The sequence below is a fragment of the Lissotriton vulgaris genome, unplaced genomic scaffold, assembly GCF_964263255.1.
Source record: "Lissotriton vulgaris unplaced genomic scaffold, aLisVul1.2 SCAFFOLD_1550, whole genome shotgun sequence".
In the NCBI taxonomy this organism is placed as follows: Eukaryota; Metazoa; Chordata; class Amphibia; order Caudata; family Salamandridae; genus Lissotriton; species Lissotriton vulgaris.
In genome coordinates this window covers 318,869-345,313 of record NW_028244604.1, presented here as the reverse complement: position 1 = coordinate 345,313, position 26,445 = coordinate 318,869, and the positions used below count along the sequence as shown (strand labels likewise).

Genomic DNA, 26,445 nt, shown 5'->3' with positions numbered 1-26,445 from the left:
AGGATGGTTCCGGTGGTGGTTCTGCGAATCCGTGGGATGGTGGCGAGGGCGAGGCTAGCGGAACAGAGCTGGTGGGTGGGTGCGTAGAACGTGAGGCGGTTGTTGAGGTTTTTGGGGCCCATGTCGTGGAGAGCCTTGTGTGTGTGGGTGAGGAGCCTGAACGTGATCCTCTTGCTGACGGGGAGCCTGTGCAGGTCTCTCAGGTGGGCAGAGATGTGGCTGTGACAGGGGATGTCCAGGATGAGCCGTGCAGAAGCGTTCTGTATGCACTGTAGTCTTTTCTGTAGTTTGGCTGTGGTATCAGTGTAGAGGGCGTTCCCCTAGTCCAGGCGGCTGGTGACGAGGGCCTGGGTTGCAGTCTTTCTGGTTACGGTGGGGATCCACCAGAAGATCTTTCGGGGCATGCGTAGGGTGTTGAAGCAGGATGCCGAGACGGCGTTGACTTTCTTGGTCATCGTGAGGGAGGAGTCCAGGATGAAGCCCAGGTTGCGTGCGTGGTCTGTGGGCTTGGGGGCGGTGCCCAGTGCAGGGGGCCACCAGGAGTCGTCCCAGGCAGAGGGGGACGGTCCGAGGATGAGGACTTCCGTCTTGTCTGAGTGGACTTGAAGTAGAGCTTTTTCCAATTCTGAAGTCTCAGGTACACAAAGACTTCATCACCAGCTCCCCTGAACTTCCTTGCTGGGAGTTCTGACCTGTCAAAAGGTGCCTGTTCCTCTGTTGGGCCTCTGGAGATTGTTTTACTGCTGCTGAGAGCTGTAAAAGAGACACAACTAAAGAAGTGCAATGCATCCGCACCCGTTTCTGGCGCATCGTGTCACTGAAGAAACCGACGCAGCACCTGCCCGCGGGACTGGAGAAATTGCTGCAAACCAAATCTCGTGCACTGATCTCCGAAGTCTGAGATTACCACACCGATTCTGAAGAAGAAACAACGCATCGTGGTACCGTGGCTGGACAGGTCAACATAGCGCCGTTGCCGACACATCGAGAACCGACACATCACTGAATCCCCACGCATCCTACCGGGGCGCGAAGTCAACGATAACGCTGGGGCGTCAGTAAGAAACCAACGCATCACCTTCTCGCCCAGTAAGAAATCGACGCATCACCTCTCCTTCAATAAGGAACCGATGAATCACTTCCCCTGTGTGGCAGTAAGGAACCGACGCATCACTTCCCATGAAGTAAAGAACGGACACATCACCTTCCCTGGGCATAAGGAATCGACCCATCACCTTTCCGGAGGCTGTTTTTGTTTATGATTGTGACACATCCAAGGTACTTTGTGTTGAAAGTGTCGCATCCATAGTTTGCTATGGACAGAACTGTTTTTACCTTCTAAGAATCATTTTTTGATTATTGTATGTTGGATTTTTGTCGTTTTGGTCTTGTTTGGTTTAGATAAAGATGACTTATATTTCTAAACTGGTGTGGTGTTCATTTGCAGTGTTTTTACTGTATTACTATATGTGTGTACAACTGCTTTACACACTATCTCCAAGATAAACCTGTCTGCTTGTGCCAAGATTCCAAGGGGGTGCGCAGGAGTTGTCTAAGGGAGTGACTCCCGTACACCGACTAGAAGCAAGGGTCCCTACTTAGACAAAGGTGCAAACCCTAGACAACTACAGATCCCCATTTCTAGCACTGTCCCCACACATTGCTCGCTGTATATCATTGGACAATATTAAAGTTAAGCATTTGACTAATTATCCTATTTTGGGAAGCAAGAACTGTTTCTAAGATAGCAGGAAGCCTTGATGAATTTAGGTCGCTAACCTGTGAGGCTGAAAAACACTATGGGCCCGATTCACAAAGGTAAACTGAGACGAAAGTCTAACGTAACAACTTTCAGCATTCACAAAGGGCATTTACAAGTAGTAAAGGTTACAAGTAGTGAGGTTTTGGGTATAAGTCTAACTGAGACCAAAACTTAAGTTAAACTTAAACAAAAGTCTACATTTACTATTCGTAAATGCCCTTTGTGAATACCGAAAGTTGTTAAGTTAGACTTTCGTCTCAGTTTACCTTTGTGACTCAGGCCCTAAGTTTGTACAGGCCTCAGCTCCTGTCGTTTGACACACTGCCTTGGCACGCTTAAATAGACCTGTATTTTGGTTCACCTGAAAAGCTTCAAAAAGAGCGTTTTTGGCCTTTGATACATGCCTAGTATTAACTGGTGTTGTCACTAAGGACAGCACAAGCTAGAAATTAATTTCTTCTAAATTCAAGTCCTTCTGGGATGTAAGCAGAGGAGTGAATTCGGTGCACAGCCAGCATAGCAGTACAAGCAAGGCTCATAAACAGCATCCATTCGATAATTTTGGAGCTACGACTTTTGCCTCTGGACTAGTTGTAGAATCCAACAGGCATGTTTATTTCTGCATGTGGAAGACCTACTTAGAAAAGCCTTTAAAGACTAGGGGGCACATGCATCAACGGAAATACTGATAGCAAACGGGCAGATTCACAGAACCTGCCCCTTTGCGACCGGTATTTTTGCATTTGGGATGCATCAACCCAAATGCAAATTTGCAATTTAAGTAATAGCAAAATTTGCGATTACCTATACTACGAATGCATTTAGGGAATCGCAAATTGCGATTCCCTAAATGCAATGCATGAAGCAATTCCAAATTGCGAATTCGCAATTAGGGATCACAAATTACCATCAATTTGAACTTGATGGTAATTTGCAAAAACGTTGAAAAATGCACTGAAGTGCATTTTTCAAAAGTTCATGTAACACACACACACATGCCCTTGGAGCGTGTATGAACGCAACATGAGGTACATCTTAACTTCAGGGGTACAACAGGGTGTCCTTTTGGCACCCTTGCACCCTTGAAATTGCATGCGCTATTTGCGAGTACCTATTTGGTATTTGCAAATTGTACATGTATTTCCCATTCATTCCTAAGGGCCTCTAGACCCATAGGAATGAATGGGAAGCAATTCCTTAATTGCGATTCGCACTTTGCGAGTCACAATTAAGGACTTTGTAGGAATCCCAATTTTTGTTTGCGATTCCTACATGTGTAGGGATTTGCGAATCCTAAATAGTGATTTCCTAAAATTCGCTATTTAGGATTCGCAAATCCTGACTTTGATGCATGTGGCCTTTTAAGCATTAACGATCATGCATTGGAAAGTTAAAAGGCTCGGAGAACCCCAGGATCTCTTATCATGAGTTCCATTCCAGGCACAATGTTTCGATCTCAGACAAGGCCTGCTTTCACACTCAATGCTCAAAACAGGAGACGTCCAGGGCACTCTTTTACCACTTCCTGAAAGAAACACCAGGAGTCGTGACAATGCTCATTTTCCATCCCAGTGTTTGCAGTATGAGGATGGTTGGTGCATTTTGTACATGACAGGGCAGACTGGTTTCCTTCCCTGGAGGCAAAACGTCACATACTATTGTCCTTGTCTCATCGCGTTACACTCCTTAACCAGTGAAAGCCCCAGCACAGCTATTTCTATTGTAAATGGGCTAACACCCACCTCCTCCTTTTCCTTACTTTTATTGTAGCTCATTTTTGGGCCATTAGGTCATGCATTCTGCTGTGTACAGTGAATACAAGTATTATTCAACTATGCAGACTTTTCCTGTTGGTTTCAGCTTTCTTAGACAAGCCTATAATACTGTCCAGGCTTTTCTTCCATCGGTTTATACTTAAAATATTTTGATTTATTGCGTTAGATGTTAACTAATAGTTTCCTCTGTATCCTCATTTTCCTTGCTGACTTTCCTCCCTAGAGCTACCACTTTACCTTTTGTAATAAGCTGAATATTAGTCATATTTATGGCCTGAGAATTGTGACCCAGGTACTCAGCATCAACCTTGATTTAAAAAGCCTTAGTGTATGCCACCAACGGTTATCGAAGTCTTGTAACCTATGTTTTTCACGTGATATTCAACTGTCTAAATAGAAAGCATGTACAATGAAAAACATGTCCTACAGAATTAGCTGCCTGCTTTTCCTTGGCTGCCTCTTTTGTGTTTCATATCGTTCACTGATAGTGTACTGCAGCACAAACTCATTAAAATCAAATGTGCAATACAAGCACATCGAAAAAGATTACCAAGCATAAAAGAGATAATTCTAAAGCTTTCACAGATTTTGATTTGAATAGGAAGGTGGCTTTCTCTAGGAGGTGGTGAATAAATAGGGGTCTATTATTTGATACAAATATTGAGGTAAGCTAGCTAGAAAAAGACAAATATAAGGTGTATCCAATCTTTATTGTCTTTTTGTAAAACGAGTAAGGACATTATCGTAAAACAATCCATGCAGCAATACTTGCCCTGAGGGTAGGACAAAATGATTTATTTAATGTAAGCTTATAAATTACATAAAAAGCTGCCATTTTACAATAATTATAAGAAACAATTAGGATCTTTATTATGGAGGTTTTCATATAGCTTAGTTATTACTTTAACAACATGCGAACACTAACAGCTTTTACGATTATGCTGCTAATTGATATTGATTCGGATATATTTTCATAATAACTTTTTATGTTATTCTATGTATTTTGCTATACAAATAAAGATCATTATTTAAAACAACTCATTGTTTGAAAAGAGGAAGTGAAATTTGCTTACTGTCAATATTTTTGAATAGCAATATACATATAATCCTGGAATAGCCATTGAGCAGTTCCACTGGTTTTAAAACAAATTACTGTTGTGCTCGTAAGATATTGGAAACACACCAATCCATACAAATGTCAACCATTTCCAAATAAACATGAGAAAAAAAAGTAAAGGGTAAGCCCGTCCACTTGTTACTCTCCCTCTACATTGGAAAGTTTGCTGTTACACTGTGTGAATTTGAAAGGAATCACTGGTCTCACTGCAATGGAAACAGAAAACTAGTTATGAAGTGGCCAGAGAAAGCTAAGTCACTATAACAAATACTGACCGATATTCAGTCTCAGAAATTCCAGCAAAGTAAATTGATATGGCTCAACACTCTCTCAATCAATCATGGCACGGCTTCTTCACCTGTGAAGGTCTCGAGGTGTTGTCGGGTCTTGCTGCGGGATCACGCTACCTCTTCCTATTGGTTGAATCTTGAGATGAGGGGTGATGTGCATCTGTCTGGGGAGGTTGAAGATGAGTCTGGCTGCTGTGGCCTGGATGGTGTGGAGTTTCCTCAAGAGTTGGGTGGTGATTCCTACGTAGAGAGAGTTGCTGTAGTCGAATCTACTAGTGACGAGAGCTTGCGTGACAATTCGCCTGGTGTTGAGAGTGAGCCACCTGAAGACTTTCCGGAGCATTCGGAATATGAGGAAGCAAGCGGAGGAGACAAAGATTACCTGCTTCTTCATGGAGAGCTGGCTGTCGAGGACAATGCCGAGGTTGTGGGCATGTGTGTTGGGTTTCGGGGTATGGCCCAGCTCAGGTGGCCACCATTTGTTGTTCTGTAGGGTGCCCTTGCCTTCTCTGAAGATGAGAACTTCTGTCTTGTCTATGTTGAGTTTGAGACAGTTGTTGTTCATGCAGGCAGCCGCATTCTTCATGCATCTTTGGAACGGGTCTTTGATTTCCTTTTTGTCGTTTGGCAGGGAGTTGATGAGTTTAGTGTCATCAGCGTAGGACATGATGTTGAGTCCATGGCTCCTGACGATGTTGGCCACGGGTGTCATAAATACGTTGAAGAGGGTTGGGATGAGGGATGAGCCTTAAGGTACTCTGCAGGTGATGTTCTTCTGGAGCTAGGAGAAGAGAGGGATCTTCTGCGTACTTTCTGTGAGGTAGGAAGCAGTCCACTTGAGGGATGCTCCTTGGATTCCGATCTGGTGGAGTCTGTTGATCAATGCATGGTGGGATACGGCGTTTTTTAGTTCGGATGTTTGATTTATGTTTGTTGATACGCACTTTGATTTTGCGTTCCGTTTTCCCCACGTATATTTTTCCACATGGGCATTTCAAGAGGTAGATAAGGTTGGTGGAATCGCAGGTTGCGTCTACTTGAAGTTTGATGATGTTGCCTCTCATAGGGTGCGTGATGGAGTTGCCTCTGATGATGCAGTTGCACTTGTTACAGTTTAGACAAGGGCGAGTTCCTCTACAAGTGATGTTGGTGGTACAAGGTTTATTCAAAATTTCCTTAAGATTCTTGTCTCGCATGTAGGCGAAAATTGGGGGAGATTTGAAGATCTCATTGAATCTGACTTGAAATGCCCATGTGGAAAAATATACGTGGGGAAAACGGAACGCAAAATCAAAGTGCGTATCAACGAACATAAATCAAACATCCGAACTAAAAATGACAAGAACAACGTAGCACCCCATTTCATTGAACTGAAGCACAACGTAGCCCAACTAAAGTTCCTTGTACTGGAAATCATCCAAAAGGTGGAAGGTAGAGACAATCGCAAACACCTCCTACAGAGAGAAATGTCTTTGATATATCGACTGCAGTCGATGAAACCACATGATCTTAATGACAGGACTGAATTTAGTTGTTATCTGTAATATAACCCCTGTTCTTCTAGGGTTTACTGTTGTACATTTTCCAATTTTGATATCATACTCCTGTTTTGTAATTGCAACACTGTATGATTACATTCGTTCCTCGGTAAGCCCTGTACTGTTAGAAGTAACCTTTTTTACAATTCGGTTTACTCATCTATTTATTCTCTGTTTAATTCTCTTGTTTATGAATGTCTAGTTCCTATATTTAACTTTCTTCTATTTGATGTCACTCTTATTCGTTATTAGTATCTCCTGTACCAGCCACTTAGTCCGTTTTTTGCTTTTATCCCCAGCCGTAACTTTTCTTGCTAGCCCTTCGTCTATCTCTATCACGTTCCACCTTAACCTATCACCCGCGTGTTTATTAACACATCACTGGTAAACCGCCCGCCACCCAACTCCTCAGGGGTGATACTTTCACCTCACACGGCCCCCGGATTTAAGTGAACAGCGTCTTTCACTCATGTAAGTGAAGTTACTGCTTGTCGTTCACGTATATACGAGAGAGTTCTGCTCCATTAATTCACAGTGTAAGACTCTATCTTTAATTTGTTTTTACAGAACTACGTTTACTCTGGCCCTTATGAGTCCACACCGTGAGTGTTTACCCGGCAGTTTCTAATGACGCACCACTACGATTCATTCACCTGTTTCCTTTTTTCGCATGACTTCTTATACCTCACTCACTTTTTGACTGATGTCTCCGTGCACATTAAATACCGCTAACTAACACGAGTACCCCATCGCATTTACTATTTACCTACCTGTGTTTTTTATCACCATTTTCTCCAGCGTAAATCACTAGTCGGATTTGCCTATCACCACTAAGCATGGTCATATACTCACATATACGCTCGTTTAGGCACCTCACCGCCGGCAATTAGACATGTAAACTTTGAATTAACATACCTATTTTTTGTGTTATGGTAACTGGTTACTCAATCTTCTTCATCCCTTGTAGATACCCCTTGACAAAGGGCTCCGCCCGGAACTCATTAACCTATATGCAAGACGCTTGTGTACATTGCACAACTTTGATATGATGTGAATATCAAACAAACTTTTTTCAAGAAATAAATTGAAAACACCTCATCATGAACTTGATTGGAGTCTAAACTCATTTTGGAACTCTACGGTGTGCCTCCATCCAGGGATGCACTCACTTTAATGCGTGCACATAACTTTATTATCCTAACAATGTCCACATCACTATAAGACTATAGCTTCAGAGCAACAGCACTAAAACCACCTCATCTCTCATTACAAAATCCACCTGTTTATCCAAGAGTCCTCATAATGATGTATATGAGCAGTTCTGATAATCCATGCTTAGATGGGCTACTGAAACTAAATGTTTTATCTGTTTACACATATTCTTGATTATTCTCCATTCTTTATTGGTCTGTATAGAAATTGTGAAGGCATATTTCTTAATATGCCATTCAGCTTGGGTTGCTGTGCTGCTTTGATTTAAATGGAGGGAACAAAACAGCACCATATCTACAAAGATATGTTGCTGCAGCTGTCATTCCCTGCACTTGTGCACTTTCCAGCTGCCTAGCACACAACATAGTGCACAGGTGTCAGTGTGAGGTAGGCATGGTTTATTGTTACAATTTGCATGAGCAAAGTAATTGTATGGACGGGTACTAGAATAGTACTGTTCATACAAATACTATGCTCATACAAATTGTTGATAAGTGTGGCCGCTACGTCTTTACTTTCTTCGACTTAGTAGTATTCTGTCCTATGCAAGCACTCCAGTTACTCTAGGAGGGTAAGCATGATATACAACCCTTAAATAAACTCCCTTGCCTCTCAAGTAAAGGTACCAATTGTATGTTGACACAAGCCAGCAGTTTAATCAAATTTAAGTGAAGAGAAGTCTCCTTAAAATTGAACTAAGGCTAATAGTTCAATGTAGACGTCAATGAACAGCTACCAGATAGATAAGTTGAGTAGACATTACCAAACTGAGGTACTGTAGGACTGGCAGCCAACCAAGAGATCCCCTGACAATAGTCCTGTATTCGGAAGGTCTCCCTATCCTCTAGCAGGAATATGTTATCTGAAATCAGTATAGATATATATAACATTTTGCTCTGGTATATATTAGGAATTTTTGTATTAGGCCCACTTGGACGGTATTTTTGATTCGGCGAATTAGTTATAATTCGCCCCTTATATGACTTTGAAATTTGGAAAAAGTGATAAGTAATCATGTAAAAATATGTTGCTGTAAAATGTTGTATTAAATACTGGAACTGTAGCATATGTATTCCATACCTAGAACCTTTTAACAACATGTGACTATATAAGTATTCAATCAAATTGTTATATTCCATATAGGTTTCCCAATATATGCCCTGTAACATCACAACCTTTCACATACATAACGGGCTGCTAGGACTGACCCTTTACCTAGTTATGTTACTGGTTTACCCTGAAAAATAGCCTCATACATTATGCATGAGGATTCTTGGAAACTCAGCAGGACTACCATCTCCTGCATAATACAAGGTTCATTTCTGACATCATCCTAAGTCTGACAATTGCACAGCGAGGTAGAATCCCTGGGGATACCTTTGGGTATATAAACATCACATCTTACTGAGATAGTCAGAGGAGATCAGGACTTCCCTTCCGACACACACATGAAAGACACTGAGGTTCCTACATGCAGATATTCCAGCTCGCAGTGGTCTAACATCCCTTGCGGGATGTCTAGCTCGATACCAAGACAGGGTCCCATTGTCTCTCACTTTAGGTAATGGGGTTGAATTTATCCTAGAGGGAATATTGGCTTAACACCCAAATACATGCTAGGAACACTTGGGTACATCTAGTTAGGATTGCATCGTAGAAGTATGCATTTTTATTGTCATGTATTTTATATACTTGCCTGTATTCATGGTTATAGCAAAATGGCAAAAATCTACCATCCTTTTACTTTCTTAGTGCTTCTAATAATTTATATCTGTTTCTGTCTAGTGGTTATTTCAGCACATTTATTTTATACTAGAATGACGAGTGTTCATTAGATGCTTATTAAAAAATGTCCATACCGTTTATTCTGTGTATCTCTCTGAGACTAAGTGAGCACAAGTGGCTGAGCTAAAAGTAGTACAATGTTTTTACGGTCCTGAGGGATCAGGGTTGTCATGTTCAATAGTTGCCAAGAACTATTCTCTCCTTGGTAAGAGAAGTTTCTAGTGGCACTGTGAGCTAGCTGTTAAACAGGCTAACATACCCGGTAGGGATGTCTAGAATCAGTCTGACACCAATCCTACAGTCTATTTTGTCTAAACATGAAAATAGGTTTATTGGAACTACATGACAAAATAGCGGCATATTGTTGACAAAGGCTAAGGCTGAAACGCATCTGAACTAGACTGTTGCTGTAGCCTACACCCGGTTGAAGAATAAAATTGCTGAAAGAGTGCTGAAATTCCTTTTTCACTGTGAGGACAAATACATACTTTTAGATGGAAAGCAGCTCCTGTATAGAGCACCCTCAACACCAGCGACACTGCGGATCGACTCACCTCAAATGTCTGCTTTTCTTTCAAAGTCTTTAAGCATAGGAATAGCACAGTGCCATCCACGCTGAGATAGAAAGGGACAAAGTTTTTTTACCATTTCTACAGCAAAGTCTTTAAGCATAGGACTAGCACAGTGCTGTCCATGCCGAGCTGTAAAATGACAAAAGACATTTATCACTCAGGCACAGTATTACAGCTTTGAATTAGTAAAATACCAATCAAACCAACCTGAAATGAGTAAAAGCATCCCTTGACACAGTATTTCGCTCTACTTAGAGTTCTTCAGAGAGGTATAGCTTTGTCCTGACACAAGGGAGCACCCAGTATAAGTCGAGTGACACATAAATTATGCAAAAAAGAAGTAGAGAACTCTGGGTGGTTCTCAAATTTAGGTGGAAAGCAGCTTCTGAATGTAGCACCCTAAACACCAGCGACACTCCAGATCTGCCCACCTCAAATGTCTGTTTTTCTATCAAAGTCTTTAGATATACCTAGTCACAAATCCACTCATTACCTTTTCCCCTATAGCATGGGGTTTGACACCGTGAGTGTACCATTAAGAGTGTATGTTTCACTTTCTCAGCTACTTGACTGAGGGTAAGTTGACCAAAACCCTTTCTGTAAAGGTAAAACTAAATTGAGTGTAAGTGTTTGCATATGCATCAGTGTAACATAACTTCAAAAGTAATAGTGTCTTCATTCATTCAACAACTACATTTACAAGCAGTGTGAAATACTTCCATGTGCAATTCTTAGGAAGCGTATGTAAGATGGTAGTGCATTACAAAAGAATATTAAATACAAAGTGCTACTGTGGTAAAACAGTAGTTGCTGATATTTTAAAATGTCATTTAGCATTACATTTCGAAACAATCTAAGGTATATTTTAGACTTCCTTATTGATACTGAATACAATCATTTTTATGCTATTATAAGCAATTTCTGCATGGTTTAAATAATCTGAAACATTTAATAAACATGGATATGTAGGGCCTGATTATGATGTCGAGAGGATTTTCGTCTGCTGGACACTGTTGCGGTTTGGAACTGCCAGACATTAGGTCGACGGTTCCGACCACATGAATACCAATGACCCACCCAAAGGGTGCTCGCAAACATCCATTTTCCAATGGAAGCTTGTGTGGTGGGCAGAAAAGGCACCCTGCACAAGCTTCCATTGAAAAATGGATTTTTGTGAACATCCCTGCACTGTGTGGCAGGCACCATGCGGTGCCTCCCACAGTGTACAGAGATGGATAGAAGGGGCACCATAGGTGCCCCCCAGGCCCCATTGTGGAGGGCCAGAGGGAAGGGTCCTTGATAGGGGCCCCAAATGTTGCTTTCCGACAGCCTTTCCATTTCGCAAAGGCCGACATGGAATGGCTGTCGGAAACCAACATCATAATCCCGATAGTGGAGCCGCTGTCATTAAGGGATTATGCTGTCTTTCTGATGCACCAACGGGCTCCTTGAGCCCATCTGAACCATATCAGAATCTCCCCGCAGGTCTCACTCCAACCGACATCATCCTAATACGGCAGTAGAACTGCAAACCTACAATGCCGGGCAGACATCATAATGAGGCCCAAAATTTCCCACACAATAACGATATGTAATGAATATAAATATACAGCTTCCCAAACAGTTGTGCCTCTTGCTAGCTTGTATACTGTCTTTTACTTCACAAATACATAGATAACTAAATAATTTGCTTTGTGTTAATTACTATAAAATCTAGTCAAGCTCATTAATGAAAGTGCATATGTATTTCTTTAATGCTTACTTGTCCTCTCAGTTAAATGGTAAGTACAATGGTTTGGCCCTTCAGTTTCTAAATAGGATTGTTGACAATAATGTCTATTGCAACCTTACTGAACTTTAAGAAATACATCCTTGCTAAGGTTAAGGTCCTTGTGTCAGCATTGGAGCTTACACTTGCAAAGATAATGACTTGTGATTTCCAGCCCTTTCGTTAGCCTGCAATGACTGTTCACTTTAGTCACAGCATCTATGATACTGAATGCTGATCAGAACCCATTCGGCAGCACAGGGCAAGTAAGGGCTACTGGGCCTCAACCGTGGGGGTTGAGGGTATTTGCCTCTGATGTACCGAGGTTTTTACTACAAACTGGGCCAAGTACAAGGCCTTCAGTACTTGCTTCTCACTGATAGCAAGCAGTCACAGCTGTCACAGGAAGCTAGTGAAGAGTGCTTGAGTTCCAGGCTCAACTATCGCACAACAGCGGAATAAATAGTTTCAAGGAGGAAAAAGTACTAGAATGGAATACTACACAAAAATATAGGTACAAAAATATAAAGTGTACTGGACACTGTTGGGCAGGGCTGCACTTCTGTCGCTGTATCCTTTCTGTCTCCATTGTCCTGGTGGAGGTGGTTCTCCACTCCCCCAACCTCCTTTGGGTATCATCATGATTATTGTTCAGGTGTATAGCTCCCCTCTAACAAGCTTGCACTCACTACACCTCTGGTCAGTCTTCCATAGTTAGCCACCTGCTGTGGATTAGTCTTTCGGGCAGCTGGCAGGATTTTTCCTCAGTGTGATCACTCCGCCCGTCTCTTCTGAGAGGTGACATGCTAACCAGCAGCTCCATCAGGGCTTGTGGAGTGGTGTGGCTCACTGGTTAGAGGCGGCAGACCCGGAAGCAGAGGACGGCCCGGGACCAGGGTTCAATTCCCGACGCGGCAGGGCGGGGGACCAGGGTCAGTGGACTCGATAATTCTCGCCTCGGTGCCTACTCTAACCAGGGATCACACTCGGCAACTCTGGGCATTAGCTTGCCTCATCTCCACAACGGCCCCCCACATACGCCCGGGATGCCTGGTTTCACCTTGGAGATACCCAGTAGGGACCATCTCATAGGGAAAGCCAGGACGGGTTCCCCAGCGGTCTACAGCACGGAGATACCCCATGTGGGGTGATTCAGGCGCTTTACAAGACATCATTACATTACATTACATCCCCGTGCTGGCTCCTGGAGGATCCACTTGGCAGGTATTGCTTTGGCAGGCAAAATGAACTGAAGGCTTGATTTCACTGTGATCAGGTAGGCCCTGCACGGTGGGACTGTACAGTGTTGGTGCAGCCAACCCTGGGGTCGATTTTCTAGGCTCAGTGCAGCCCGGCACAGGCTGGTCACCACTGGAAGTGCAGCCATGAACAAGCCAATCTCCTATTGGCAATATGGACGCACGCAGTTCGATCTTCTGTTAGCAATACAGCCATGCACTGGCCGATCTTCTGTTGGCAGTAGAGCCATACATAGGCCACTCTATTAGTAACAAGGCAACATATCCGCTGACCTTCAATGCAGGATCACAGCGTCAACTGGGCCTCTGCAATTGCAGTCTTTGCATTTCTCTCCTGGTACCACAGTGAAGACGGTAGGTCCCCCAGACACATGGGTCCACAGATCAGTCTCCCCGGTCTTCTTACTATGTATGCCCTCTGGCATCCTTTTCAGGCTGCTTTCCAGGCACAGCAGGTAGTATTCAACCTGCAGCACTCAGAATAGTTCAACATTTCTGCCCCTAACTGTAAACAGACAGCCTGAAAGGATAATGAAGAAAATACAGAAGGATGGCCCTTACCTAAAGGGTCTCCTTTGCCTTCCACAAAATAATCAGCATGCTAATAAATATCTCCTTACTAAGCAAAAGGCCTAAAGGAACCATGTCTGATTTTACTTCACTTCAGTGTTAAGGTCTTCTAGCTTCAGAAAGGCCACGAATTCACTTCCACTGTAAATGAAAACAACCTCACATTCATCTTGTACAAAGGCAAGGCCAGGGGTACCCAAAATGGATCCCACACATCTCAGTTACTCTGGCTCAATCCCACACACCATGCATGTACCACGCAGGCTACATACACAAGCAAGCACAGCATACCCTTGGAATGTTAGCGATAGGAGTCGGGTAAGTGCATAGAAGTGGAACTTCACAGGAATGGAGCAGACGGCCTCCACACCAGTGATACAGACAAAATGATCTAATCACCTTATCGATTTACAAAACATGGTACACTGTGGCCACCGCACTCTGTGCTAAACCCACCAAAGTGCAGTACCGTAGTTCTCTGTCTCTCAATGAGTAAATGCTTGAAGTGCTCCTCTAGCGAACAGGGTAGCTGCAGAACCTCATTAAGGGAGAGGCCTAGGCCTCGGCGCACATGCTGGGATAGTGACAGATCAGGAACAAGTTCAAAAGCTAGGATACTAGACACTGGCAATCAGGCACTCAGGGCAGGAGAGCATGCCTGCCGAGTACATTTTCGTTCCAACAACACTTTTTAAGCACAGTGCTTGGAGTTGCCTTTACTTCAGCCCTGAGATGAAAACCCTTCAACTTAATTGATTAGTTAATAGTCTGATTGGAGCATTTGCGTTATCGTATTGTCGCTCTGTCCTTCCTCTGACGCAATCCTCTGCTTTCAGCTAATGGCTGGCAACCAGTTCACGAACAATTCATCCGCGAAATTTAAACACCTAATTTCTTACTACATAATGCTTCTGTTCTTCTTTCATGACTACGTTAAATTAGCTTCTACTTCAAATCCATTCGAATGAAAGGATTGAGGCCTAGAGTCTCCATAAATAAATGTTAATCATAAATTCAGATTACTGAACATGGGTGAATTGATAATAATACCAGAAATGAATGTATTCAGTATCAATAGAGGAATCAAAAATATATATCTTAGATTGCTTCAAAAATATCATGTCAAATTAAGTTTCAAAATATCAGCAAATCAAAAAATTCTGAGGTGTAGATGTGAAAAATCAGTTTACGATACAGTTAAAGAGGTAGTTTTCAAGTGCTACACGTAGAACTGCTGAGTAACGCGTACTCATTGCGATGTCTTTAGAAACACAGTAGGTACCTGTTATTCTGGGAGAAATCGTCATACTCAGTGACTGGATTAATGATCTGAATTGCGTGAGCAAGATCATTGTGTACTGTTAACACCTCATCCTGTACCAAGCTGGTGATGCTGTAATACTCCTGCAAGATGTTCTTCCTGCAGAGGGAAGAAACAGAGGAAGGACTAGAAATGTCAAAAGCTCTCAAGCAGAGGTTCTCAAAACGTACAATTTTGCATGACAAACTTTGTTCTTCCCTGCTGAATTGCCTTTACTTTAATTCCTTCCAAAGGTCTCTCTGTTTTGGGTATTGTTTATGTGCAATGATGAGGAAGACAATGTGTTTTCAAAATTGAATTCCATTCGGCAAGACTGTTTTAAAGATGTAGACGAAAGCCATTTAGATGAGGTTGAAGACAACAGCACAGTTAAGGATATTCAACAGTATGAATGAAGGGGGAAAATGAGGAAAGGCAACCCCAAGTGGAATCCTAGATGTTTCCATTGATATAAAAACCTCTCTCCAGTTCTGCACCTCACCCGTCTTCATTGCATAAGGAGACCTTCAGGATTATTGAAATGCAGTGCATACTGTCCTCCCTCTCCAACCTCCTCACAACCTTCAGCTCGAGCATGATACGGCACTCACCTGGATGATGAGTTTTAAATAACAGACCTATATCACGCAAGCTGTTATAGGCACCTTACTTCACACCCTGAGAAATCCTGTACTTTGCAAAAGCCACAGAACAACAGAAAGAGTGTGTGTACCAGAAACCAACCTCTGGTCCTCAGATCGGAATCTTCATTATGGGGAATCACTGCTCACGTGTAATGCTCTGGGCCATGGGGTGAGGTGCTCGGGAGGGGCGGAACCTTAAAAAACTGGGGCCCAACTCCAATAAAATGATATTTCTGTTTACTTCATTTTACTTGGGAGCACAGTCCCTGATCCTACCTAAGGCACAGAGACACAAGGAAGACATGGTGCTTTGACACTGGACCACACACAATGAAACAGACATCAGGGCAGTAGGACATGAACAGCAAAACACTGAAAGACAGGGAAACAGCCCCTGGAAAATAGATAGAGACACATATAAAAACAGGGTCACGGACAACGGGCATGAACGAGAGGACATTAACTCTAGTATGCGTGCATGGGCAAGGGCAACCTCAGCTGTAATAGGCCATGACAATGTGAGCCTTGCACTTTATGAGCAGTACCTCATCATCTAAGTGGACCCAGATGTCTACCATAGTGTAGCACATGATGAGAAAGAACTGCAGGTTAAAGGTCAATACACACTTCGGTATTACAGAAGGGGAAGCAGACACTTGCACTTTCCCTTCTATAAAGTAGATGGTGTCGGTGCACATATAACATGAACGCAATCTTAAGGAGGCATTCTAGCATTAGCGTGGGTGCATGACTCCATGCACATGAGGACATTTTTTGCCTTTGCGTCCATGCTGTATCATTGATGCAGGAACAGGCACACATGAGCTGTCAGGGGCACATGGACAATGCACCACAATGGTGGCACACAGTTCGTAGGTCCTTATGGGTGGCTCTTAAAAGTGGGTATAGTGGGTTTCTAGGGTGTAAAAAATATCCCCCGCCATCATGGAAATCTTTGCCCCTCTTTAAATCGCAGGCTGGGTTGCTGGCTCCATAGTGAAAGGAGGACCGGTTGCTTCAACCAGCTGGACTTCCTTTCACTAATGCACTGCAACAAGGCTGGGGACAGCACATTCATTGTGAATGGGAGCTGTGACCCTGTCTGAGCCCAACACACCCAGTTAAAAGTGCACTGGGCAAAGACTAGGACAGTAAGCCCTGTCTATGAGCTCTGGGAGTTAAAAGACAATAAATACTCTCAGGAAGCTTAGCTCTGGCATACAGGGCAGTATAAAATCCTTAGCTACATAGCATTATTACTAGACTTCGGTAATGAATGTTGACACAAAGGGCAAATAATCTGCCATTATCTATTTACCATTCTATGGCAATTTTACACTTGGTCCTCGTTTTCTGGGGGTACTCGCCTCCCATCATTCTGCTCTGGTCTTCCCTGTCTAACTCCTCCAACAGAAAGTAAGGTGCAGGATCCCGCGCTCTGACCCTTCTTCAGGGTCCTGGGTCCTAAGCATGGCACAAAATAACAGCTAGAAATATAGGAAAGAAGATGAAGATAGGAAATCAAATGCTAAATAAACTAGGTCAGAGGGTACTACACATGGATAATGAGAAGTAAGGTACATGGTTGAAGAGAAGGAAGAATATGAGTAAGGATAAAAGTGAGCTGCAAAATGCACATTCAAGACAGAGAGACCGATACCGGGAGACTGGCAGACAGGGCAGTACACAGAGATAGAAGAAAGAAGGCATTCAAATGTAGTCAGACACAGGTAGAACAGAGGGACAGATACTTGGGCACCTGTCTTGCAACTAACACAAAGTGATGCATGCAACAGTCAACACATAGAAGGTACCATGCAATGGGAAATCGAAAATGCAGATTATTCTGTAGGCAGCAGGAACTAGAAGCTGTGTCAATAGAACTCATGGTGGGGGACAAAAAAGCTGAATCTTTCATTGACAGGTTCATGCTGGTAAGATGGCACTGAGGGACAAAATGAGATGTAGTGCCTCGAAAAGGGGCTCGAGACCATTGCCCCAAGAAGAAACTTCAGAAGAAGCTGAAATAGATGCCCGAGGGAAAAGGTAAACTGTGTTATGTGCAAAGTTTATTTAACGGTGAAACAGCCAGAGAAAAGGGTGTAGTGTCCAGCTACAATAAACACAAACACTTATAGCTGCCTTTGAACTGGAGCTTTTGTTTAACATGTCCTATCTATGCCCTGTCCCTACACTAACTAACCCTTTCCTGTGTCCACTCCTCCTCTTCCTCTGGCCCCCTAGCTCCTCCCACTCCCAACTACTGGTGTGCTAACTTCACAACATCTCCCCCCTTTGTGACAAAACAAACAAGACATACTGACTTCTCAGTCCATCTCCTCGATCAGTCTCTTGGGTGGTCGTACGTCACGATGAAGTCGTGGCGACTTGGCTCTCGGACTATTAGTGCTCAGTGTCTCAATGATCGGAGCAATGTTCTCGTAATCATTTGAATGTAGTTCTTCCACTCTGGGATTGTCCATTTCACTCGTCATGGTTCTTGAGGTATCTGGTGGCAATTTCTTAAAGTGCAAGATATTTCTCGTGACTCGCCGCTGCTCGGACTCCGCGGTTACCATGGTTCCTTTTCTTCTTGTGACCACCAATGGTTCGTCTTTGAAGGGACAGTCGGTCTTTTTCTGCGTCTCTTGCTTGACGATAACATGGTCCCCTTCATGTAATGATAATGACCTCGCTCTTCTCCGGTGGTCTGCGTAGGCCTTCATTTTTTCTTTGTTGCGTTCATCAGTGGCTCTTATTTCACGCGGATCTTTCGCAGATGATGATGCTTCCAAGGCTCCATCCCACGTTGGAATGCGATTCCTCATGGGACGTCCCAGCATAAGAATTTGACGGGCATTGGCCAGTCGTTGCGTGAGGAGTTGTACGATAAGCTCGAAGGACTTCATTGAGTGCTGTTTGCAGGTCCCTCCCTTCCGCGGTAGCATGTTGGAAGGTCTTTTTGAGTTTGGCCATGAATCTCTCAATTGTCCCATTTGCCTGTGGCCAGAGGGGTGTAATCCTGCGATGTGAAAGTCTAGGTGTTTCGCAAAAGCTGCAAAGTCATTTTCGTTGAAAGGGGGCCCATTGTCTGATTTAACTATCTTGGGAACCCCCCACGTTGCAAAGACCTCATCGAGTACTTTAAGAGTGCTGGCAGTGTTAGTGGACGGCACAAAATAGGCAATGGGGTATCTGGAATACTCATCGATGATAGCCAGTACATATTTGCCCGATGACAGGGGTCCATAAAAGTCTATGGCGATTTCTTGCCACACACCACTGGGTAGGGTGGTCATATGTAATGGTGCCGGAGGATCGCTCTTGCTAGTGAGTTGACAGAGATGACAATCCTTCAGGGTGGCTTCCACCAGGTGATCGAGGAATGGAAACCACACTCGTTCCCTTAGTGCTCTTTTGGTTGATACGATTCCCCGATGCCCTTCATGTGCCAGAGCAACCACTCCTTGTCTTAGTTTGGTGGGAATTACAATCCTCTGATCTCGCAACAGTATGCCATCTGTTGTGACCGACAGCTCACCACTCACGTGCCGGAAGGCTTGCATTTCACGTTGGGTCGAGTGGTCGGCAGTATCATCCTGAGAATCGTGTCTCCATCGATTGTTGCGACTCTGTGAAGGACTTTCTGCAGGATGACGTCCTGTGCTGTACTTTCTCGAATGGTCTCCATAGGGATAGCTGGCGGTAGAGCTTGATCTGTTACAAAATGAATGTACTCTTCTGCGATGGAGGACTTGGAAGCTGACGATGGAAGGGGGTGCCGGGACATGTAGTCCGCTGGATTTTCAGATTTCCCTGGTTTGTGAATTATGGTGAACGTATATTCCTGTAGTCGTAGGGCCCACCTTTCAATCCTCGGGGGCATCTTAGATCTTGGATTTCCATAAATAGTGATGAGAGCTTGATGGTCTGTAATTAAAGTGAAATGTTTGCCATAAATGAAAACATGAAAATGTTCACATGCCCACACTACGGCTAGGCTCTCCTTTTCGGGCTGGGAGTATGCCCGTTCTGGGTCAGTCAGACTGCGACTTGCGTAGGCAATGATGCGGCGTTGATCCGAATCATTCTCATACTGTGCCAGAATCGCTCCAAGCCCCACGGGGCTGGCATCCACAGTTATTTCAGTCTTTCGCTTTGGGTTGAAATATGACAAATGGTCCGCTGATTCCACCGCTTTCTTGATTTCTTTGAATGCCTGCTCACACTGGGGAGTCCATTCAAATGACTGACCCTGTTTGGTCAGCATGCGGAGGGGATGGCTGATCGTGGCGTAGTCCCTAATATACCGAGCACAATAGCTGGCCATTCCAAGGAACGACCTGAGCTCGCTGACATCTTGGGGACTCTTGGTGTTGTTTAAGGTCACAATTTTGTCAGGGTCAGGTTTCATGCCGGCTCCAGAAAAGATATGACCAAAGAATTTCAGCGTAGCCTGGTGAATCTCGCATTTTTCTTTGTTTAGAGTCAGGTTTGCTGCCAGTAGGGCATGGCAGACACGATTGAGCGCGATGTCGTGTTCTCGAACGTCAGAACCGTAGACGAGGATGTCATCGCTATAGTTGAGCGTGTTAGGAATGTTTTGAATGACTTGCCGAATTGTTTCTTGAAATATTTCGGCCGCTGAGGAGACTCCGAAGCTTAGTCTTTTATACCTGAACAACCCCAGGTGGGTTGCAAAGGTGGTGATATATCTGGACCCCACTTCTAGTTCCAATTGATGGTACCCTTTATTCAAATCTAATTTTGAAAACACAGTGGCTCCATTAAGCGCTGCGATCATGTCGCTCAAATGTGGCCCCGGGTGTCGTTCTCTTTCTATTGCAGTGTTGGGCAGGCGCATGTCCACACAGAGTCTGACTTTGTTGGCCGTGCCCTTCTTTGGGACGATAACGACTGGTGATACCCATGGAGTCGGGCCGTCAGTGCTCTCGATGATGTCCGCAGCTAACAAGTCTTGGAGTTCTTCCTCAACAGCAGTCTGTAGATGAAATGGTACCCGTCGAGGGTGTTGGGGGACAGGCCTGACTTGTTCATTGATATGCAATCGCACCTGACAGTCTCTCAATTTGCCCAATCCCTGAAACAAACCGGGAAACTGGCGAGTCACGTCTTGGTTGTCGCTGACCTTGAAAAGGATTTCGACCAGGTGAAGCCGTTCAGCGGTTGGTAGGCTCAAAAGACAGTCTGCTTCGGGGCCCTTGATAACATGGATGACCGCTGATATAGTTGTGTTGTCGTGTGTCAGGGTCGTTGAGAACTTCCCCAGGCAGGAAAGTGGCTTCTTGGCCATCCACGTGAAAACCCTCACCGGTGCAAATGTCAAAGGAGGTCGTGGACTCATTCTTTCGTATTCGGTAACTGGAATGTAGTTTAAGGATGCACCAGAGTCTAGCACAAACTTTGTGTCGTGATTTCCAACTTTGATATCCAGCCGAGGGTATCTCTTAAGCTGGTCTGGATCTGCTGCCAAATTTAGATATTCAATGGTGTATGCCGAGTCTCGGGACGACGGTCTGGATTCTCTGGACGGTGACCTCCGCTCCCACCTGGACCAACGTGACTCTCTGCTAGAATGTGATGATCCAGAGGACTGTTCCGTCTGATCTTCACAGCTCGCGCGTGGTGCCTTCGAGTGTCGGACCGAGACATTCTTGGGGCTCTGCTTCGTGTGTCAGACCGTGTTGTCCCTGTGGGACCACTTCGTTTTTCTTTATTGTACTCCCCGCACATTACTTCGAAGTGGTTAGTTCGACCACACTTCCGACATCTCTGGCCCATGGCCGGGCAGCTGTCCACATGAGGGTAATCATACCCACATCGGTAGCATTTTCTCACTCTTTCCGATCTTTTCTCCTTCTTCCATGGTTCTCGTCGTTGATATCTTGATTGCTCTTGACGGGACGACGTGTGCGATCTCCATTGCTTGTCACTTGAGCTTCTCCGACTGTCACTGTTGGCGTGCACACGTCGCACCTGTTCATGACTCCCTTTGTGTTCCGTTTCCATGATGGCTGCATACTTCTCCGCCTGATCATAAGCTCGTGTCATTTCCTCTATTTCATCCAGTCCATGTGCTTTTCTCAGCAGGCGCCTCCTGAGTTGATCTGAATAACATCCATCTATTATTTGAGATTTGATGGCGTCATCGGTAGAGAAATTATCAAATTCACAGTATTTGGCTAGCCTCCGCAGACGCATCATGAAGGCACTCATGGGCTCATCCTTCCCTTGCCGAGCGGAGTGGAATGAGTGGCGCTCGTAGTCTACATTTCGGTTGTGAAGAAACTTTTTATTCAAAACCTCACATGCTTTAACATAAGTATCCACGTCGGTAGCAGGAAGGTCTTTGAGTATTTTGACTATCTCTCGCCCCGCCAGGTTGTGCAGAACAATCAACTTCTTTTTTTCCGTCTACAATATCCGAGCCTTCAGTGTAATCTTCAAACTCTTCCAGCCACTCTTGCCATTTGGGACCCATGCTCCCTCCCGTTGTCACCTTGAGAGGTGCGGGTGCCCGTAGAAGCGACCCACTTGAGGGAGGCTGAGCGTTCTCTTCGTCGGACATTTTGCAGCAATCTCACTTGGCTTCGCCAATGCTTGTTTCTTTGCCAGCGCTTGTTTATTTCTGTTGCCAATGCTTGTTTGTTTTCCAGTGCTTGTCTTATTTCAGTCGCCAATGCTTGTTTACTTAACCAATGCTTGTTTACTTGACCAATGCTTGTTTTAGTTTCAATCGCCAATGCTTGTTTCTTTCAGTTGCCAATGATTGTTTCTTTCACAATGCCTGATTTCAAAATGGCCGCTCTATGATAACCAAGGGGTCTGTCCTGACGAGCGCCTGACTCTAAGATGGCCGCCGTCACTGTAATCACACGAGGTTTCTCTTTCTCTGGATTCAGGCACTCCAGACTCACCGGCCAGCAGTTGCAGGGCAGCGCGCTCCAGGAATCACTCTTCCTTGGCCACCACAGCGACCAGGTAAGGTTGGGGTGGGCTCCCGCCTTGCTCAGCACTTTCCCGCTTTTCTCGGCCGATCGCGTGCCAAAACCCACGCATCAAGCGTGAGGTCGGCACTTTCACCGGCGCAGGCTCCGGTTTTGGCGCGCTTAATCACGCTGGGAAGCGATTTCTTCGGGGCAGCGCCCCTTTCACCAGGGCACCTCTTGACTTTCTGTGGGGCACTGGACAGGGTCGGAGTGGGCTTCCGACTCCTGTTTTACAACGGCTGGGTGACACACCCCCAGCTGGAATCGCGCTGAGGCGGTTCTTCGACCGAGCGTACTTGGGGTTTCTAGCGTCTTTGGGGCCGCGGTCACTCGTTCTTGACCCTCCTCGGCCGGCCTCAGCTTCTTCTGGCAGCGGAGCTCGTCTCTCGATGCTGCAGGGGACAGGGTGTCTCTAGGTGGTCTCGTGGGCTGCAGTTAACGAGATCCCACCCTCGTCGCCAGTTGTAGCGTCCAGCTACAATAAACACAAACACTTATAGCTGCCTTTGAACTGGAGCTTTATTTAACATGTCCTATCTATGCCCTGTCCCTACACTAACTAACCCTTTCCTGTGTCCACTCCTCCTCTTCCTCTGGCCCCCGAGCTACTCCCACTCCCAACTACTGGTGTGCTAACTTCACAACAAAGGGGTATACACAATTAACTTGATTAAACAAAAAAAGCGAAAAGTAAGAAGTCTACCTGAAACACAAGTACTGTGCAGGACGACCTCACGGGGCCAATGAAGGATGCACAAATACAATGCAGAATGGTGAGATCTTTAAATAGCCGCGACCGCGCTTGAGGAGGATCCATACTTTGTACCAGTTAAGTGATTAGTTGAGCTGGCAAGGCAAGGGGATGAGGACAATGACAGTGTCAAAGAGAGAGGTGGAAATGGCACAATATTTGCAAGGATAAATCGAGGGAATGATCATAAAGTGCTTAAAAAGAGAACAATGAAGGACCTTTGATAGAGCAATCAAGAGCATACAAAGCATAGAAGGATGATAAAGAGGGACTGCAGAGAGAAGCTAAGGAGGCAGAAATGTCCGTGTGTCCTTACAGGATCAGCACCATCTCCTCGTGGATGTTCTGCAGCGACTCCAGCAGGGACGGCAGGCTCTGGCGATAGTGATGGGCATGGTGCAGTTCCGCCGCTTTGACTGCCAGCACATACTGGTTGTGCAGGGAATGCAGCTTCCACGTGGTTCTCACATACTTCTCCTTTGCTTTGTCACGATCCTTGTCTGTTTAAAATAAACAAATGCAAACTTAACTGAGCATGGGTACGTTCCTGCAGCAGAGGCCTCTCTGCTCTTCAAGTATTCCATCACATCCGTAAACATAAGATCTTCTGCACGGAATTATGGGCCCTGCAGCAAGTGACACTCTGCACCTTTTACCTGGCAATGAGGTCACTGATGCACCTGTAAGTAATATTGTGCTCCCTTCATCTCTCTCCTGTACCACCCCTGCCAGGTTGTGCCTTATGTTATCATAACCTTGCTGTAGAACTGGTCCTACTTGAGAATAGGGGACAACGAATATTACAAGTGTGTGTAGCGAGGATGCGGGTGGAGTTTCATGCCACACGGAGTACTTACTATACTGGATCTTTCTGCTGCTTCTGATGTGATATACTACTTTCTCTCCTCTGCACTCTTAACTTTGTTGTTTTATTCAGATATGCCATTTCTTGGCTTTTATCCCATTTTTCTAATCATTTGACTCTGTAACCTGGGGTAGCCTTTTGCCCCCTCCCCTCTTTCCACTTAGGCACAGAGTCCCTTAGGGCTCTCACTTCAGTACTGTTGTCCATGTACATCTATCTGCTATCATGGATCATTTGACCCTTCAGTATGCTGCTCCCCTTCTACACTGAAGAATCACAAACGTATACATCCCTCCCCCTTTTATTTTGATCCTCACAACACAATATACAAATATGTGTCTTCAAGCTATCCTCAACTCTAACCAAGATGTCATTATATTTCCCCCTTACTTAATCCTTCTCTCTATTCCACACCTATCACCATCTCACTTTGTCATCATCTGTACACAATCAGAATAAAAATTCTAGTATTTTATTATTGTTTTCTCTAGTCAATGTTTTCGAAATTGCCCACTCTTGAAGATTGCAACTATGTAACATTAAGAACATCTAATCATTTATTACACTTGATGCTGTTACCAGCGTCGGCCGTTCTGCTATGGTGGAGAAGCATCGCCCCAGCAGCCTAAAATATGAAAAAAACCTGATAATAAAACGTGTTTATTATTGTTTTTTTTTTCTTTCCCGGGCCAAGTCTTTTGGGGGCAGGGCCATCAGAGTAGCAGTGACGGAGGGAGAGTGGTGGGCACTTTTGCGCATGGGACATGCAACAGTGCGCATGACGGTCTGGCTGGCCGTCTTAGGACAGCCAACCGACATGCGCTCTGAGCGGTCTCCAACCCGAGCTGCGTTGCCAGGTTAGGGACAGCAGTATAGGCTCCCAGTCTCCCTGCAGGTGCAAATCGAGGGCACTCAGGACAATCCTGATGCATCTCTCATACTGCCAGGAGCATGAGAGCAGCATCTGGATTGGCCGCAGAGGAGAGAGATGGACAGGCTCTCACAGGCCATAAAGTATTGCACTAGAGATGCTAGAGTTTGTATTAATAATTTTACAAGACCTGGGCTCTATTCTCACTGATGCTGGCTCAAGAAGAGCTACACCTGCTACCCAGTCTTTAGGGAACCTCCATGGGGCTCCTGCAAATACAAGACTATTAATATTTGCCCCAGAGAGGCACTTCATGTCGCAGTTGACCAACCTTTCCCAGCCTCTTGGTACTTCCGCTTTGCCTGCAGCATCTCCTTCACTTGGCTGCGATACTGCGCTTTCAGCTTCTCAATATCTTGCTGACTTGTCTAAGAAAAAAGATACAAGAGCACACGCATACAAACTCGTGAATCTAAAGGTATATCCGATGTATATTGTAACATGATGACCACCAATCTTTCTTTACGCATCATAGTATCATGGTAGAAAAGAATAAATAGTTCTTGACCGGCACAAAGAGGGCATTTCATGCACCCCTAGGACCTCCTATCCATATGCCTCTGTTGACTCACATTACCACGTTACCATATGGTCACTTATTACCTTCAGTTTTCTATTAGTCTAATGTACACCTATTAGCACACAGTCCACTTAATCGAACAGCAATGTGACATTTCTGCAAAATCTCATAATTGTCATTTGCAGCAAAAAATAGTTGGCAACATTTTTGTAAAAGAGTGGGACAAGTGAACTGCCAGCATAAAGGGAAGCCCAAAATCTTGAGAGCGGCCATCAGTCTGGTTTCGCCAAATAAATAGTTCAGGCATATCATGGTTAGCCTAATTAGTCTATTGTCGCTAGTAGATAATTCTACTATTTCCCTGTTACAAAGCTTAATGGTACACAATTTACCGACCTTGGAAAGATAGCAGGTTGGGTTACCCATTCCCCCCCTTTGATTTTGACACACCATTTGATGATTAAGAGATATATCTGGGCACACCCAGCCCTCCTTTTTCTGTTCCACCCCCCACTAGAGACACCAGCACTTTGAAATATAAGTAAGGGCACTTCATGTTAGTGATTTGAGGCCACATGTACAAACCTTTTTGATGATTTGCAAAATAGATCGGTTTGCGAACTCAAAAAGGCTTTTTTGCAGGCACAAAGCCCAAATAGCAATTCGGTAAACTTGTTACAGAATCACAATTTGAGTTTTGTGATTCGGTATTAGGAAAGGACGTGTTGAGTAAGTCCTTTCCTAATAGCGACTCTCAGTGCCATGTACAAATGTTT

General features: G+C 44.6%; 1 protein-coding gene across 2 annotated transcripts in view; it reads right to left on the bottom strand.

The window, feature by feature from the left end:
- Positions 1 to 26,445, bottom strand: part of FES (FES proto-oncogene, tyrosine kinase) — a 481,567-nt gene that overhangs the window by 184,380 nt on the left and 270,742 nt on the right. For both annotated transcript variants that reach the window (XM_086948863.1, XM_086948864.1), the window contains 3 exons: positions 25,421 to 25,517; positions 23,670 to 23,853; positions 14,931 to 15,068 (listed from right to left, as the gene is read on the bottom strand). In XM_086948863.1, the coding sequence (XP_086804989.1) occupies positions 14,931 to 15,068; positions 23,670 to 23,853; positions 25,421 to 25,517 (419 nt within the window). The remainder of the gene's footprint in view (positions 1 to 14,930; positions 15,069 to 23,669; positions 23,854 to 25,420; positions 25,518 to 26,445) is intronic.